At 43.6% G+C, this 17,041-nt stretch overlaps 1 protein-coding gene across 21 annotated transcripts in view; it reads left to right on the top strand.

The window, feature by feature from the left end:
* LOC136837769 (IQ domain-containing protein E-like) overlaps positions 1–17,041 on the top strand; it is a 143,427-nt gene that overhangs the window by 33,658 nt on the left and 92,728 nt on the right. For all 21 annotated transcript variants that reach the window (XM_067103267.1, XM_067103285.1, XM_067103284.1 and 18 more), the window contains one exon: positions 8,057–8,471. In XM_067103267.1, coding sequence (XP_066959368.1) covers positions 8,057–8,471 — 415 coding nt within the window. The remainder of the gene's footprint in view (positions 1–8,056; positions 8,472–17,041) is intronic.

Genomic DNA, 17,041 nt, shown 5'->3' with positions numbered 1-17,041 from the left:
GGACGTCCCTGGTGGATCTCTCTTCGCGACTTCCAAGACGAAGTTGCTTCCTCTTTACTGCTCCCGTACTGATCCAGAGCGATCTCAGCAGACGCCTTCTCTGGGATTGGATGGGGATGGACGTTTATGCCTTTCCCCCGCTCAAAATCCCCTCGGAGAAGTCATCAGGAAGTTTGCGTCGTCGGAAGGGGCAAGGATGACGTTGATCGCCCCGTTTTGGCCTCTCGAGGAGTGGTTCTACAGAGGTCTTGTCCTTCCTAGTGGACTTCCGAGAACACTGCCCGCGAGAGTCGATCTACTCAGACAGCCCCACTTCGAGAGGTACCACAAAACCTCCCGCTCTGAGTCTGACTGCATTCAGACTATCGAAAGCTGGCCAGAGCGAGCCGGAAGATTCTCTTCCAGTAATTTGTACTCAACGAAGTGGACCGTGTTCAGGAGATGGTGTAGGAAGAAGGGCATTTCCTCTACCACGACCTCTGTGAGTCAGATAGCCGACTTCCTCTTGTTTCTGAGGAGAAGTCAAACTAGCGTCCACGACTATCAAGGGATATAGGAGTATGCTATCAGCCGTTTTTAGGCATAGAAACCTGACCTGACTAACAACAAAGACCTTCACGATCTATTAAAGTCATTGAAACCACGAAGGTGCCTCAGCAAAGGACTCCTTCTTGGAACTTAGATGTGGTGTTACGGTTCCTGATGTCCAGTCCTTTTCGAGCCTCTCCATTCTGATATTGAGGAACATTACCAGAAGGCTATTTTCTAACCGCTCTAGCGATGCGAAAGAGGGTTAGCGAACTTCAAGCCTTCCTTTCGTAAGCATATAGGCTTTAAAGGGCATAACGTAGTTTGTACTTAAGTCCTACTTTTTAGCAAAAACGAAACCGCCTAATCCTTCCTTCTCGCCCAAGAGCTTGAAATTGGGGTATAGCTGAGATTCTGGGTCAAGAGCCTGAGAGTCCTGTGCCCCGTCAGGGCTCTCAAGGTCTACTTGGACAAACGAAAGGAAAGTCGAGGCCCCTCGACAATCTCTGGTGTTCAGTGAAGAGACCGGACTTACCTATGTCGAAGAATGCACTGGCGTTCTTCCTGAGGAACACGATTAGAGAAGCCCATTTATGCTGTCAAGACTCTGATTTTAAACTTCTGAAAGTCAATGCTCACGAGGTGAGGGCGGTTGCAACTTCAGTGGCTTTTCGAAGAATATGACACTCAGTAACATTCTGGGTGCCACATTTTAGCGTAGCAACTCTGTGTTGGGCTTCACACTACCTGAGAGATGTGAAGACGACATGAGAACTGCTGCTCGCTAGGACCATACGTTCACCAGATACAATCCTGGGGCAGGGAGGACACACATCCTATCCTATAGAAAATGGTTAGAAGTGTTTTATGGTTGTTGAATGACCAGAGGTGACTTCCTCTTTTAGCTTTAGTTTTGCTATCCTAACTTAGTTAGGCTTGGTCAGGTGGTTGTTTTTACTGCTTTGCCCTCATTGTATGGTCAATATGGTCAGTCACATCGTGGTCACGCCCCGTTGACAGATCATCTAGAACTCACCAGCTATACAGGTCACTACCTTGCTGGAGACTCTAGTAAAGCAGAAGCGGACTTGGGTGACAGTAATCACGAAGTCAGCTATGCTAACAGGTAAGGAACCAAGGTGTCAATCACCTACATGTATTGTGTTTCCTAAATCCTATTCTGTCTGTACCACTCCAATGGTGGTATTCAGCTATATATATATCTGACAGGTAAGTCTCATGAGCAAAATGATATTTTAATGATAAAATAAAGTTTGTTCATACTTACCTGGCAGATATATATATTCATAGTGCCCGCCCACCCCCTCAGGAGACAGTGGCACTAGAAAATCTGAATAGAAAATGGGAATGGTTCTGATACCGCCTTCCAGCGCGGGAATGGGTACTAACCACCTGATCTCCCACCACGTGTGTCGTGTTTTGAAATTCTGTCGACTATCAGAGAATACAACTATATATATATCTGCCAGGTAAGTATGAACAAACTTTATTTTATCATTAAAATATCATTTTGAATGGAAAAAACTTGAACAGCTACATTGCGAGTGATGTGGGCATCCTTTAGGGCACTTCATTTCTCCAGTGACGGATGGTCCCCATAGGTACTGTTCTATTTTTAGGGAAAGGCATGCACCTGTTCTTACCCTTGCTTGGAGTTTGTTGACTGGGTCTCTCCTCATTGGGATAAGTTGGTGGTAGGAGGAAGGACAAAAGGCACTTGCCAGCCTCATTATGGGGTGGATATGTACCCCGGTGACCCCCTGAGTTCTAGTTCCTTTCTCTCTCCATTCTCCACTGGCGGTAGTGTTAGAGTCCTGCCACCTATTCTTCCCAGAGGATGATGCTGCTGTTGGGCCAAGCCTCAACCAAGCACCAGCCTTGCCCTCTTCCTTAATTGACGCTCATGTTGTAAGTACTGTACTAAGGAAATGGCTTTTTTTGGAGTACCTGTGAAAGGTATATCCTGCATGAAACATCTCATAGTCCATCCTTAGCTGCCTTTTTGGATAACCTGGCTGAAGAGAAGAAGGAGCTTTTTCCTTTGCTGCCTCCCTGCTGTATCTGCAGTTACTGTGAAGGAGGGGGATCCTCTTGTAGTGGTGGTATAGCTCTTTCTTGGGCCAGTCGGTAGAGTTGTGGCATTGCACTTGTTAGGCCCAAGTTTGACTCTCCGGCCGGCTAATGAAGAGTTAGAGGAATTTATTTCTGGTGATAGAAATTCATTTTTCGCTATAATGTGGTTCAGATTCCACAATAAACTGTAGGTCCCGTTGCTAAGTAACCAATTGGTTCTTAGCCACGTTAAATGAATCTAATCCTTCGGGCCAGCCCTAGGATAGCTGTTAATCAGCTCAGTGGTCTGGTAAAACTAAGGTATACTTAATCCTTGTAGAGGTAGTCCTTCAAGTGCTGGATATCCCAGTTGCTGCTTCAACACTGATGTCTTCAGTTTATGTCTCGACCATCCCGTTAGCATCTGAGGCCAGCAGGATCCAAGAGAGGAAAGAAGTTTTCTCATTGCACTTCATTGTCCTAATCCTCCTCATCTTCATCCTTCTCCTTGTCTTTGATTTCTCTTTCCCATTTTAGGAGGAAGAATGTATAGGAGATCAGGCTTCATAAGAGCTTGCTTTCTTCTCAGAGGGGAGCAGAGACTCTCAGTCACCTGAGTGATTGTCTAGCCTCTGGCAGAGCAGATACAGGTCACCCCACATTGCCCCACATATAAAAGAGGACCGTTTCTAACACTTCCAAGGGTAACCCTTTGGGATGACCAGTGGCTGAATCTGCATGTCCCCCCTGCTCTGCGCATGCTTGGTCATGGGACCGAGCGTATATGGTGTCTTGGGACAGGCCAACACTCCCTCATACTGAAGGGGAGGCACATAACAAGGGATATGCACAACCCACCAGTTCAACATGTGTGAGGTCTTTGGATCATGTGAGTACAGACAATGAGGTAGGCTCACCCCCATTCCCTTGTGCCTCTTTGGGTCCACATTAGGGGAGAGCCAATGCTGCCTTTTTGCTCAGGGCATGTGCATTCTCTGGAGGGTGCACAATACCAAGCACTCTCACTCTGGGGTGAAAGCCTCCCTTGGACTTTTTCTCCTCTCATGTTTTGGGTTCACTGCGTGCTTGGAAGGTGTGTGAGACAGATAGTGTGTGTGTTTGTGTCCAATGTGGCTTCTGCTTCTATGGGTTTTATGAAGCACAAAGGGATTGCTTGACAACAGAGCCCAAGTCCAATTGGAGTTCTGATAGTAACTCTTTTGGGTTTTTGGAGCCTTTCCTGGTAGGGGTTCTATTCTAGTCCCTCAAGGTTAAGAAATAGCAAGAGCAGAAGCTAAGCACATCTTTTGTGTGGCTCATGCCCTTTTAGATCTTATGGGTTCAGATGGTTGCAGTCCTCCAGAACCCATTGAGGCTGAGCTAGAGCAGCACTTTCAAGAGATTATTTCTTTAATTCACTTGTGTAATAATATATGGGAGGCCATCTGGGCTCCATACCTAACTAGGTTCTCATTGATTGAGCTCTCTCTTGGGTGCGCTCCTGAACCAAGAACATCAGTCAGGCTGCACTGGTCACAGCTTGTTAGTGACATTTTAGAAGAGGCGTACGCCCTGATCTGCAGGTTAGGAAGTTCCTTATTGTCAAGCAGATTTAGCAAGTGCCTCCCCCCCTCCCTGCTCACACCAGAGGGAGTACTATACACCAAATGATGTGGAGACTACTCCTCTTGCACTGGACTTGTCAGCTTGTAGACTGACAAACACCCTTCCCCTTGAGTGACTTTGCCAAGAAGGTAGTTCCTTCTTGGTAGCAGAGATGGGTGCCATGGTTTAGTCCTCATGGCTTCTATCCAAGTTACCTAGTGGCTCAACCTCTAGTTGAATACGTTGGCCGATAGTTATGTCTTCTCAGGAAAGGAGGGCAATGTTCAGAAAGTTTGTGATGTCAGGAGAAAAGCATTGACTTTCCTCACACACCAGAATTCTAACCTGTTGACAGACCTGGCTCTGAGAAGGAGGGATATGGTTGCTTTTCTCTTTTCCTGACAAAATTTCCACAAAGAGTGGTCTTTTTCTGAGGAACAGTTCAGTGTCGGGATCTCTATTTCGTATTCACCACACAGTGTCCAAATCCATTGAAGGAGAGAAGGTACCAGCAGCCGAACTGTTGGGTGCAGCTAAGCTTTAGGTGTCTGGTGTTGTGAGATAGCCTGCTAGTCTAAACCCATGCAAGGAGCCCAAACTTCTTCCTTTAGGGAGGGAGGGAGTCATCCCAGGTCATTTGCCCACCTTCCTCCAGCCATGGTTAGGATGGGCAAAAGAGTGAAGAAGAAGGGAGGGGGTCACTGAGATAGGCTGTCCATTCCTCTGCTGCCATGAATGGGAGGTTGCCTGTCTGGCCAATGGGCAGTGTGGCAGAGTAAAGGGTATAACCCTGGGTAGTCTCAGTTCTGGATGGAGACAGGATTCTGTTTAGATCTGTTGTCCTCCTCTATCTCAGATACTGATACTGTTCCACCCTTACCCTTTGGATTCGCCAGCATCTCTGGTGATGAAGTGAAAAGGCACCATAGAAGTCACAGAGTGCTAGTCTCTAGCATTCTCCATTTGTTCTTAGTGGGAAAAGTGCCTAGCAGCAGGGATCAGTGATTGACCTCTTTCCACTGAATGAGCTTATTCTTCAGACTCATTTCAAAATGGAAACAGCGTACTTGGTGCTTGTCTTCATCTGAGATGGGTAACTTTATGCCTGTGATAGACCTGAAGGCTACATATTTTAAAGTATCCTTCAAAACTCATGGAATATTCTTTACTTTGTCTGCACAAGTACCATATACCAGTTCATGGGTCTTTGCATTGGACTTGGCGATGGCCCCACTTTGTTTGCCCAGGATTTCACCATGGTTTTGGCTTGTGCCCACTGGAGGGGTATATGCTTGCTGCATTACTTGGAGGACTAGTTAATACTGGCATCATCTGAGGCACACTTGCCTTATTTCCTTTTGTCATGAGTTGGAGGTCATGGTAAATTGGGATAAGTTGGATCTCACACCAAAGCAGTACACAAAGTATCTGGGCATGGTCATAGACTCGGCAGTGGTGAGAGCCTTCCCCTTGGGCTCCTGAAGGAACAGCCAGCTTGGTTTTGGCAGGTGGTCCTTTGTCACCAGTAGTTTTTGAAGAAGCTTGTACGTCATGGCTGTAGCCACTATGCTTGCTTCACTGGCAACTGAAGCAACACTGGTCAGCACTTTGGACTCTCCCTTCTCAGCTTGTGCCTTGGAGTCAAGATGTTAGGTAGAGGATCTAGATTAGTGGACAAATGACAGGAACCTCTTGCAGGAGTTCTATTGAATTCCCCTCCTCTGGAAATGCTCCTGCTCTCAAATGCATTGAAGGAAGGCATGGGCTCACACCTGAAAGGTGATTTATCCCAAGAGTGTGGTCAAGGACACACCTCTCCTGCACATCAACTATTTGTAAATGTAGGCAGCAAGACTAGCATTGCAAGTATTTCAGGAGCAGTTTGTAGGCCACTTGGTAGTGGTGATGAGCTGCAACATGGCTGTGTGTCAGTTAGCATTGCCGATCCATGAGTGGGAGTCATAAAGCCATTGAGCTGTCAGCCAGCATTATTGGCAAGAGGAATGTTCTGGTGGAACAGCTCAGTTATCAGAACTCAGGTTGTAGGATGGAATGGTCTCTGCATTTTTGCATAGCAGAAAGGCTGTTCAAGCTCTGGGGTTCTCTAATGCTTGACTTTTATGTTACCAGACTGGACATAAAGCTTCCATAATTCTGTTTTCCAGTGCCATATTCCTGGGCAGCGATGAAAAACTCTTATCAACAACCTTGGGCAATGTTGACCTCAATGGCAACAACTACAGTAGTAGGTGTGGCTGGAGGTAAGGTACAAGGCTATGGTACAGGAAGATGAATAACCTCAAGCCATGGCATGAGATAGGTTTCAGCGCTGTTGTGAATAATATATTGGCAACTGTGGAAGTAGGAGAGCAGGCAATGATGTTATTTCAACAGCCAAGACATTCATAGGAGAGCAGTTGGTGTGACCCATGACTGCAGAGGTAGAAGGACTGAAAGAGAATTCTTTTTAAGTATGTAACTCCTTGGGCAAAGAAGTTGATGACAGACCACAAATGGGACTGCATACCTGTCTGTGCAGCAAGTATACCTTACGGTGAAGCAAGATAGGATGGTTAAATATGTAGAATTATCTTTTTTACCTGCACTGGTGGTTGGGCGAATGGCACCAGAAGCTGGTAGGAGCAGATGCAGGAATTTTGGAAGCTCAGATAAATCAATTAGAGATGAGGAAGGTGTAGTTGGAATGGTCTGTTTGGGAGTCAGAGACAACTTGGAATGAACACCTCATGTGCTGGCAAGCAAGTATGACTCCAGGCAGCAGAAGATGCATCCAAAATGTTTGAGACAGAATTCCAGGAAGTGGAACCGTGATCACTCTCACTTTTTCTCAGCTAGAGGAGGATTTAGTAACTTAGGTTACACGACCAAATCCATTTCTTGCTAGATGGTGGTGGACAGAGAGACTTGGATACAAGACCAGAAACAGAAGAATCTGAAGAGGCAAAGCCTAGGGTGAAGTGATACATTGCTCATGTGACCAGTCATGGCATGTCTCACATTTCAGTAGAGGAGAGCACTTCTTCCCACTACAGTAGTAGAGGCACACAAGATATGAGTTTCTATCAATCAATGACCCGAAGAAGCTACAAGCTCATCCAGGCAGGCCTAAAAGATACTATGAGGCATGGTAAGGGAGCTTGTTATAAGTCAGAAACAAATAAACCTAAATAAACACAACATCAGGGTCAGACTCACACAGTGCTTTCATTGGTCAGCACTCAATAAAGCACAGACTTCTTACATAAAAGCTGCTGACAAGTGGAAGGAAAATGTGACAAAATTAATGGAAAAAGGAAAAACTCACATAACTATGAGGAGTTATAGCTTACAGTGTCATAATAAAAGAGCAGTATACTGTATTTAATATTATTGTAACCATTACAGAGACAAGAAACTCTAGTAACTAATGAGACTGAACTATTGTCAAAAAGGGTTTCAGAAAAAGTACCCAGCCTTAAAAGTAAAATGGAATACAGTACTACATGAATTGAGAAATGCTGCAAATTTGAAAATTTGGACTTTGCTAAAATACCAAGGAAGCAAAATGAGATAAGGAATACTCTTAGTAAGTAGAGAGTAGCTTGCTTAGTACCATGCACATGACTTAGCATATGTGTATGGCACCTTTCAGTCTATGCTAGGATGGTGATTTCTGTGCAGAAATAAGGCAATATATAATTAATGGGGTTTGATGAAACCAGTGCACTTTTGAAAGTATTTCTTTGAGTTAATCAGTCATATGAAATAATTACTGTTGTATTAGTAACTTTGCAATTTTATTGGACTTCTATTGAGATGCACACAATATAACAATTGTATTTTTCCTTAGGTTGTAAGGTTGAGGAACCAGTTGAATATTGCACAACACCAACAGCAGCAAACACAACATTATCAACAGTATCAGAAGCCTCCACAACAATACTCTCCTCAACATTCACAGCATTTTAGCCAACCACCTCAGCAGCATACACAACTCCAGACTCCAGCCCAGCAAGAAACCAAGGGTGTCAATATTGGCCATTGGTCAAACATGAGAAGTGGTAGGGATAGCAGGGATGGAGTACATGGAAGGCGTGATGGGGGTGATGGTCAAGAGTCCCCTTCATCTAGCTTAAGGCATGCCTTGATCCAGCTGGAAGAAGAAAATGCACGTTTAGGAAACCAAGTGTCAACGCTGACAGCAGAAAACAGTAAACTTTCTGCAGATATGGAGAGAGTTCTTGGGCTTTCAGATGATATTAAAAGTAAGTGACCCTTAACTAACTGGTTAGTTATTAAGACATTTTCTTGAAGTTTATGTTGATACAGTATATGTTGCTTTTCTGTTTCCTAGCTTGTGAAGACTGGTATATAGATTTGCATATGTAGTGTAAAGCATATTGAAGCAAATTTTAACAGTAAAATTATGTTATGCTTTGTAAGTGCCTGAATTTTTTCATTGTTTAGCAGCTGTTTATGCATATATTTAGGACTTTTATCTTTTGTCAACTTATCTTTATACATTTTTATATGGTAAAGTCCAATAGTTTTGGCATCACTGGAATTTACTGGTTACTAGACCTTCAGAAGTGGTAGATCATCTGACGACCTGTTGAAAAAATTTGTTAAAAATATAATTAACGTTAATTACCATAGACTAGACTAAACATCATACTTTCGGATTTTCTAATCACAGGGTAGTGTTTAAATAACCATATAATGCTATACCCCTTTAGGGGGTTAGTGCCGGCAGTGTACCTCATGCAGTGCAATGTAGGCATTACTTAAGGGTCTTTGCAGTGTCCTTTCGGCCTCTAGCTGCAACTGTTTTCATTCCTTTTGCTGTACCTCCATTCATATCCTCTTTCTTCCAGCTTACTATCCACCGTCTCCTAACAATTGATTCTAGTGCACCTGCGAAGTTTTCCTCCTGTTACACCTTTCAAACTTTTACTCTCAGTTTCCGTTTCAGCACTGAATGGCCCTAGTTGCCCCAATGCTTGGCATGTATGCCGAAAATCTATATAAGATCAGTTATATATTGCTATATGATCGTGTTTAAAAGTACTTATTAAAAAAAAATATTTCACATGTAGAATCTAGCGAGGGTTTTTGATCTGGTAAGGCTAGGATATTGTCTACAAGATCAATTGTGGTAAATATATTTTTTTAAGTTTTCCACTCTACCATTGCAGTACAGTTTTGCCTACAATTCATCATTCTTAACTAAAAACACCTTATTAAATACAAGATTTATATTGCATTTAATTATTAATGAGATTTAGGGCTCTGTATATCAACCAAACATACACACACGCATTTACACATACTGTACCTGCAGAGATTTTGATAAATTGCACATTACATTTTTAACGCAGCGGTTCTTTCCAAACTTGGTACAGTAACCTACCTTTCAGCTAAATTAATAGGTAGGAAGTGCAATTACCCATGCAAATCCATGGTTTATCTGTGTTAGACTATGAAAAAACCCTAGGCTAAACTCACAAATATGGCACTATAGTGAGGAAAATGTCCACTTTAGACCATCTTCATGAACAAATTATATATCACGATGAAAACTTACTGTATCATGTAAAGAAACTATATTTATGTATTGTAATATGTACTTATAATCAGGATAACGTGTAATGTATATAAATGAAGATGTACCACAGGGAAGACGAAACACTGGGTATAAAATTCTAGCCTACTTCTTTTACCTTGTGGTTTTTGTTTTCAGCAATACTATTACGTATACCCCACCATACATTTATGGCATTTACAGAAAATCCTTCATTTTTGAAAGTTGTATTACTTATATAAAAGCTTCATGTTACACCCAAAGTGTTAAGAGGAATTATGTTCATAGGTTTAAAATAACAGTTGGAATGCCAAGGTCAACAATGCATCTTCTTGGTACATCAAAAATTTATGCTCAAGAGTTAAGTATACCTTAGTTTTACCAGACCACTGAGCTGATTAACAGCCTCCTACAGCTGGCCCGAAGGATTAGACTTATTTTACGTGGCTAAGAACCAATTGGTTACTTAGCAACGGGACTTCAGCTTATTGTGAATCTGAACTATTATAAGAGAAATGAATTTCTATCACCAGAAATAAATTCCTCTAACTCTTCATCAGCCGGCAGCAGACAATGAACGTGGGCATAGTAACCTCGACGGTTTTGACTGAAAAATGCAAACAAAATTGCTAAATTACTTATAGCCTAACAATCACTCAATAAACATGCATCAATAATCACTTAGTACTTATGCTATGAAATAGAGACAGTATAAATGAAATTATCAAAATGGGCAAAGACAGTTAACAATATCAGCACAAATAACAATGAATGAATAATTAGTTCTAGGCCTAAATCATCTACTAGTATATTAAACTTCAAAGGAAATGTAAATGTGCCACCATAAACTTTAATTTTATATATGACACTTATCAAGTAATTACATAGCTATAGTTTCTACTTTAAACGGCAGCTTAAGAACTGAAAATTTGTGGTAGCACTCTTTTGTTTTGGTGCAGGTAAGTGCCCCGCCCACTTTCAGGGAAGAATAGGTACAACGTAGCTAAAGAGCTCAATTTGTTTCTGCCGTTGATGACTGAACATCGGTCGTTCAGCAGCTGTGTTTTTTTTTTAATTCAGGAGTAGTTTCACCAGATGGTTTGGTTGTCTATCAAAGGATTTGGTGAAGTATTCTTTCATTTAGTAGCCTCCAAGCTATATTTTCATAGCTTAGCTTAGCTTAGCTTAGCTTAGCCTTTTTTCAATTTTTTTTTTACTATTTGTCAGACACAATTGTGACCAGTAACCGGTGTTGCAGCAAAGGCTGTAATACTAGGTTGACCTCATTTAAATATGATGAACATTCTGTTTGTTTTCACTGCCGTGGACAAGTATGTTTCCACGACTTGACTTGCGAGGAATGTAGGGATTGGGCCGTAAGTAAATGGAAAGTGTTGACCAATCATTTGGATAAATTAGAGAAAGCTAGGCTTAGGAAAGTGGCTGCTAGAGCTGAGGCTAGAGATTCTGTGTCCTCTACCCCTAAACTGGCTTTTTCTACACCTTTGACTTCTCGTTCCCCGATTCCTACTTCTCTTGCTCTCCCTACAACTCCGTTACCTGGCTCCCTTCCCCCTGAACCTATTGCCATCGCCAGTCTCGAAGCTCGGATGGATAAGAAATTTGACGCTTTAGTAAGTACTGTTGCTCAGATAGGAGCTTCTGTAAGAGTTCTTTTGGACAAATGAGGATCATAGTTTAAGTGTCGGTGCAAGTGCTAGTGCCTGCACCCGGGTTAGTGTTGTGGAGGGGGTGGCTACTCATCCTGCCGATGCTCCTAGACGGAGTTCCCTGCACCTGGGAGGAGGCAAACTGTAAGTTCAAGGGAGGTCGGTGAGGTTTTCCCACGAGCAGTTGCTTCCTCGGTCGAGCCTGTTGCTAGTCCCAGGTATCGACAGACAGCCACAGTCTCTGTCAGACTCCCCTGCACCTTGGAGGAGGCCAACCATAAGTCCAAGGGAGGTCAGTGGGGTTTGCCCATGAGTAGTTGCTTCCTCAGCCAAACCTGTTGGTATTTCCCAGGTTTCGGCAACCAAACGCTCAAAAGGTGTCCAGTTGGATCACACTTTATCTTCCAGTGATTCAGATTCCGAACCAAAAGGACATGGTCGACGCTTTCAGGAGTTTTCTGGGCCTTTGGAGAGGCATGTTGCAGACATGAGTCCAGCAGTATCTCGCAAGTGCCATAAGGATCAAGAGCCCTCTGGCAGCTATTGGGACAACAGAGAGCTCCCTTTGGACACCGAGCTCCCATTGGCTCGTAAGTGCCCATAGGCTCCCAAGCGCCAGTTGGCTCATAAGTGCGCTTTGGGATCTCCCTCTCCCATTGGATCTGAGCTACCAGTGGTTCATAAGCCAGCTGCAGGTTCAGTTTGCACTGTAGCTCCAGACATCCCATTGGCTCCCAGCTCTCCAGCATTGGGATACGAGTCTGAGACTCCAGATTCAGACATCCCTATTGCTGCAGGTCAACCTGTTTCGGTGCCATCTGTGTCACATCCCCAAGGCTGTGTCCTCTTCACCTGTTGCTGATCGCGCGAAGTCTGCAAGTACATCAGTACCCCAAGACTCTTCTTTGCTTCCTATTCACCAACATTTGGACAACATCCTGGAACTGTTGAAGAACCCTCGTCTTTGAAACCAGAAGAACCACAGCAAGATTTGGCGCTTTCCGCTGTATCTTCAGCAGAGGAGGAACCTGAACCAGAACAGCCTTCATCAGCTTACGTTCATTATTGAATTATTTTCTGTTCTGCTTCCCGACATATTTCTCCACTGTGGCCCCTTCTTCCCCAGGATCAGGGTTCTTGTTATGTCAGTCCTCGAGTACTATTAGACTCCCGTAGATGGCCCTCTCTATTTTGTCCAAGAAAGTGTTGTTGGGGGATCAACCCAAATGTCTGAGAAGAGGGAGTTGGGGAAAGCTGTATTTTGTTCTCCCCCTTCTCGGTTTTCCAAAAGGAGGTATGTATTCTATACAACCAGGGAAGCTCCTTCCTTGGGAGTTTCAGCTATATTCGTACATGCAGACTGGCTCGGAGTCCTTTCGTGTGTGGACAAGGTGATTCGAGATGGGGCACAGGAGTTAGCTGCTCTTTTTTCATCATGTATACTGAAGAAAAGAGACATGTGGTGTTCTTTCACCACTAAAGGAGTGACACCATCTCGGAGAGCTGCTCTTCTTTTTGCTCCTCTGGATAGTACCAGCCTTTTTCCTCGAACAACATTAGAACGGATAGCTACGGAATTGCAAAAGGCTACTCACGACCTGCTTGTGAGTGATGGATTCTAACTGAACACTTGCTGTTTCATTTAATCCTCAGCTTCTCTCTCTCCAGCCATGGCCCTTTCAAGGTAACAGAGGAAGAGCTTCCTCGCGCCCACGCACATATCCCAGATCAGCTCACTCTATCAGCAAGAAGTCCTTTTCTAGACCAGTCTCTAGCAAGTGAGACTTCTGTCCTCCGTCTACCTGTGGGCGCCAGACTCCCACACTTCTGGAGACAGCGAGAGGCCAGATCGATAGAACCATGGTTACTGCGGGTTCTCAAGGAAGGAGATGCGATTCCCTTCAAAGAGAGTACACCTTTGTCGCCTGTGCCCATCGCCTTAAAGGCGCACTTGGTAGGCTCCGAGAGATTTTTTCGGCCCTCTAAAGGAGTTACAGCTCTTCTCCACAAGAGAGTTATAGAAGAGGTAGATTTGTCATTGGAGGGGTTTTGCAGTCGCCTGTTTGGAGTCCCCAAAAGCTCCGGGAGTTTAAGGCCGATCCTGGATGTAAGCGGTCTGAATGTCTTCGTCCAAACCACGAAGTTCAGGATGCAGACAAACAAGCTCAGTTCTTGCTGCAATTCCCTTAGAAGATTGGATGGTCTGGATAGACATGAGAGACACTTACTTTCATACCCCAATACACCGGGATTCAAGGAAATTCCTGAGATTCGCTCTCAGGACAAAGTTTTCCAATTTCTGGCTCCTATGCTTCGGGTTGCCAACAGCCCCTCAAGTCTTCACCAGGGCTAATGGACGTCAAAGTTTGTCTATATCTAGATGACTGGCTCCTATGTTCATCATCCCTGAAGAAGTGTATGGAGGACCTTCTCAGAACCCCACAGTTAGCCCTAGAGTTTGGCAGGAAAAGTCTTAATGAGTCCCTTCTCAGACGATACAGTACTCTGTTTGGGGATGAAGATAGACTCTCAGGTTTTTTGGGTTTTTCCATTAGAAAAGAGAATACTATCATGCACCCAAAGAGGTCCGTAATTTTCTGAGCCTTCAGACCTGCTCGGCCGATGACTGGATGAGCCTGCCACGGACTCTCTCATCCATAGAGATGTTCGTTCCTTTGGGGATATTGCATGCGAGGCCTTTGCAGTTCTTTCTGAAAGCCAGTTGGAACAAGAAGATTCTTTCAGATTCCTTCGTATTCTCCATCACACAGGAAATAAAAGAAGATCTTCAGTGGTGGCTCGTAGAAGGAAGGTTCCACTCACGGAAGTCCCTATCGCATCCGAACCCGAACCTCTCATTGTTCTCCGACACATCAGACTTAGGTTGGGGAGTGACACTAGGACAGTTGGAAGTGTCAGGGAAGTGGTCCCTCAAGAGAGGAAAATGCATATAAATCTGTTGGAGTTGAAAGCGATTCACCTGGCTCTTCAACATTTTGCCTCAGTAACTCGAGACTCAGTGATTGCAGTTTGTTTCAGTGATTGCGGTTCGTTCCGACAACATGACAGCTCTGGCTTATATTTGAAACCAAGGAGGCAATCACTCTCTGTCACTGTGTGAGTTAGCCAGGGATCTCTTTCTTTGGGCGCACAACAACAACACAGATTCTCACCCGCTGTGTTCAGGGCTAGTTAAGCGTATTAGCGGATGAATTGAGCCGTTGCAAACAGGTTCTACCAATGGTAGGTGTGCACTGACTAGTTGAAACGGTGGGGAACACCATCGATAGGCTTGTTTGCAACGTCCAGGAACCATTACCTCCCCCTGTATTGCTCTCTGATGCTGGACCCTAAGGCTTGGGCAACAGATGCGATACTTCAGATTGGTCACACCTGGAAATGTATGCCTTCCCTCTGTTCAGTCTAGTAAGAGACATGATCAACAAATTTAAGACTTCTTTAAACTGTCAGGAAGCTTGTTAGAGCGAAAGGATTTTCAAGAGAAGTTGCGAATGCTATCGCAAATTGTAGACATGACTTCACTTCAAAGCACTACCAGGCTAAGTGGGCAGTTTTTAGGAGATGGTGTAAAGAATGTTATATCTCTCCTTCTTCTACCTCTGTAGCCCAACTATCCAAATTTTTACTTTACCCAGGATCTTTGCGAGGCCTTTTGACGTTTACGATGAAGGGTTACAGATCCATGCTGAACTCAGTATTCAAGCATAGAGGTTTGAACATTTCCTCAGACCTGGACATTTCAGACTTAGCCAAGTCTTTTGACACCAGGAAACGGAAGTCTCAACAGCCAGTGTCCTGGAACCTAGACGTAGTCCTACATTGGTTGTCAAGCCTGCCTTTTGAACCTATGCAGATGTCCTCCTTTAGGGATCTGTCTAGAAAGACACTTTTTTTAATCGCTTTAGCCACAGTGAAAAGAGTCAGCGGGTTACAAGCCCTGGACAAACAAGTTGCTTTTTTGCAAGAGACAGCTATTTGCTCATATATTTTAGGCTTCTTAGCCAAAAACGAGTACCCATCTAACCCTTGGCCTCATTCTTTTTAGATCCAGAGTCTTGCAGAACTGGTAGGACTTTTGGAACAAGAGAGAGTATTATGCCCAGTGAGATGATCAAGATTGTACATCAAGAGACCCAAGAATATCAGAGGGGATTCTCGTAACCTCTGGTGTTCTGTCAAGCACCCTTTATCCTCTCTCCAGGAATGCTGTCTCTTCTTTTGAGAGACATTATTGTAGAATCACTCTGGAATTCAGGAAATAATTTACCACAGCCATAAAAGTAAAAGCATGTGAAGTACGGGCAGCAGCCACTCTGCTGGCTTTTTAACACAATCTCTCTAGCTACCATAATCCAAGCGACTTATTGGAAGAGTCGCTCGGTCTTCGCCAAGTATTATCTACATGACGTTGAAACTGTGTTCGAGGACTATAGCACATTGGGTCCGTTCTCTGCGGCTGGCGTGGCACTAGGGAATGAGGGGTAGGAGTGATCCTCCTATTTCTCTGTCTCCTAGCCGTGATTAAGGATGTTGAGTTTTTGGGAAGCCGGAGGTACTTAGAACCTGGAGTACCTTCCAATCCTCGTTTTTAATGGATGGGTAATATATGTTTTTTAAATGGTGTACAGGCAATGTAGTTTTATGGTTGTGTGTTAGTCGATGTCTATTTTTCTCCCAGGGCAAGGGCAATTGTTGTGTTTAAGCTTTGTTGAGTTATAGAAGCAATCCATGACCACAAAGCTCCCACTGAAGCAGGGACAATTCTGACACTACCAGTCATGTCCCTACGGGTTGAGATGAGCAACGACCAAGAGTCAGTATCTTCCTGCTCTTGCTCTCTCCCCAGGTAAGGTTACAACAAGCATTACCACAATGCTAGCTTTTCTTTTCTATTTCAAGTGCATTTCTTTATAATGTTTTTGGAGTAGCATATGTCCATTCTTCCCACCTCCTATTGATGTGGGATTCAGTTATGTAATTACTTGGTAAGTGTCATATATAAAAATGATCTTTTTATAATAAAATAAGGTTTTATGCTTCCCAAGTAATTACTTGAACAGAGCCCGTCCCTCCTCCACGCACATGGACATAGAGCATAAATGAACTGAGGTCTTTAGCTACGTTGTACCTATTCTTCCCCAAAAGTGGGTGGGGCACTTGCCTGCACCAGAACAAAAGAGCGCTACCATGAATTTTCAGTTCTTAAGCTGCCGTTTAAAGTAGAAACTATAGCTATGTAATTACTTGGTAAGTTATATAAAACCTTATTTTATTATAACAATGTCATTTTTACTGGTATGGTCATAAATATTCACAGGTATAAGCAAAATAATTCTCTGGTATGTCCTAGGTACTGTACTGTATTAAGATTCATATGGAATACTTCATGTGAATATTAGATCTATACCCTACATTCAGTGTGTATAATTTAAGTTCATAGGTATAGCTGTCTGTAGGTTAAGACAAAATAATTCACTGGTATAATGAGATTCACATGGAGTATATCAGGGTGATATTACAAGCATAGCCTACACTCAACATATGTAGCCTATATGTGACAAAG

The sequence above is a fragment of the Macrobrachium rosenbergii genome, chromosome 1 (assembly GCF_040412425.1).
Source record: "Macrobrachium rosenbergii isolate ZJJX-2024 chromosome 1, ASM4041242v1, whole genome shotgun sequence".
NCBI classification, from domain to species: Eukaryota; Metazoa; Arthropoda; class Malacostraca; order Decapoda; family Palaemonidae; genus Macrobrachium; species Macrobrachium rosenbergii.
This window is presented reverse-complemented; position numbering and strand designations above follow the sequence as displayed.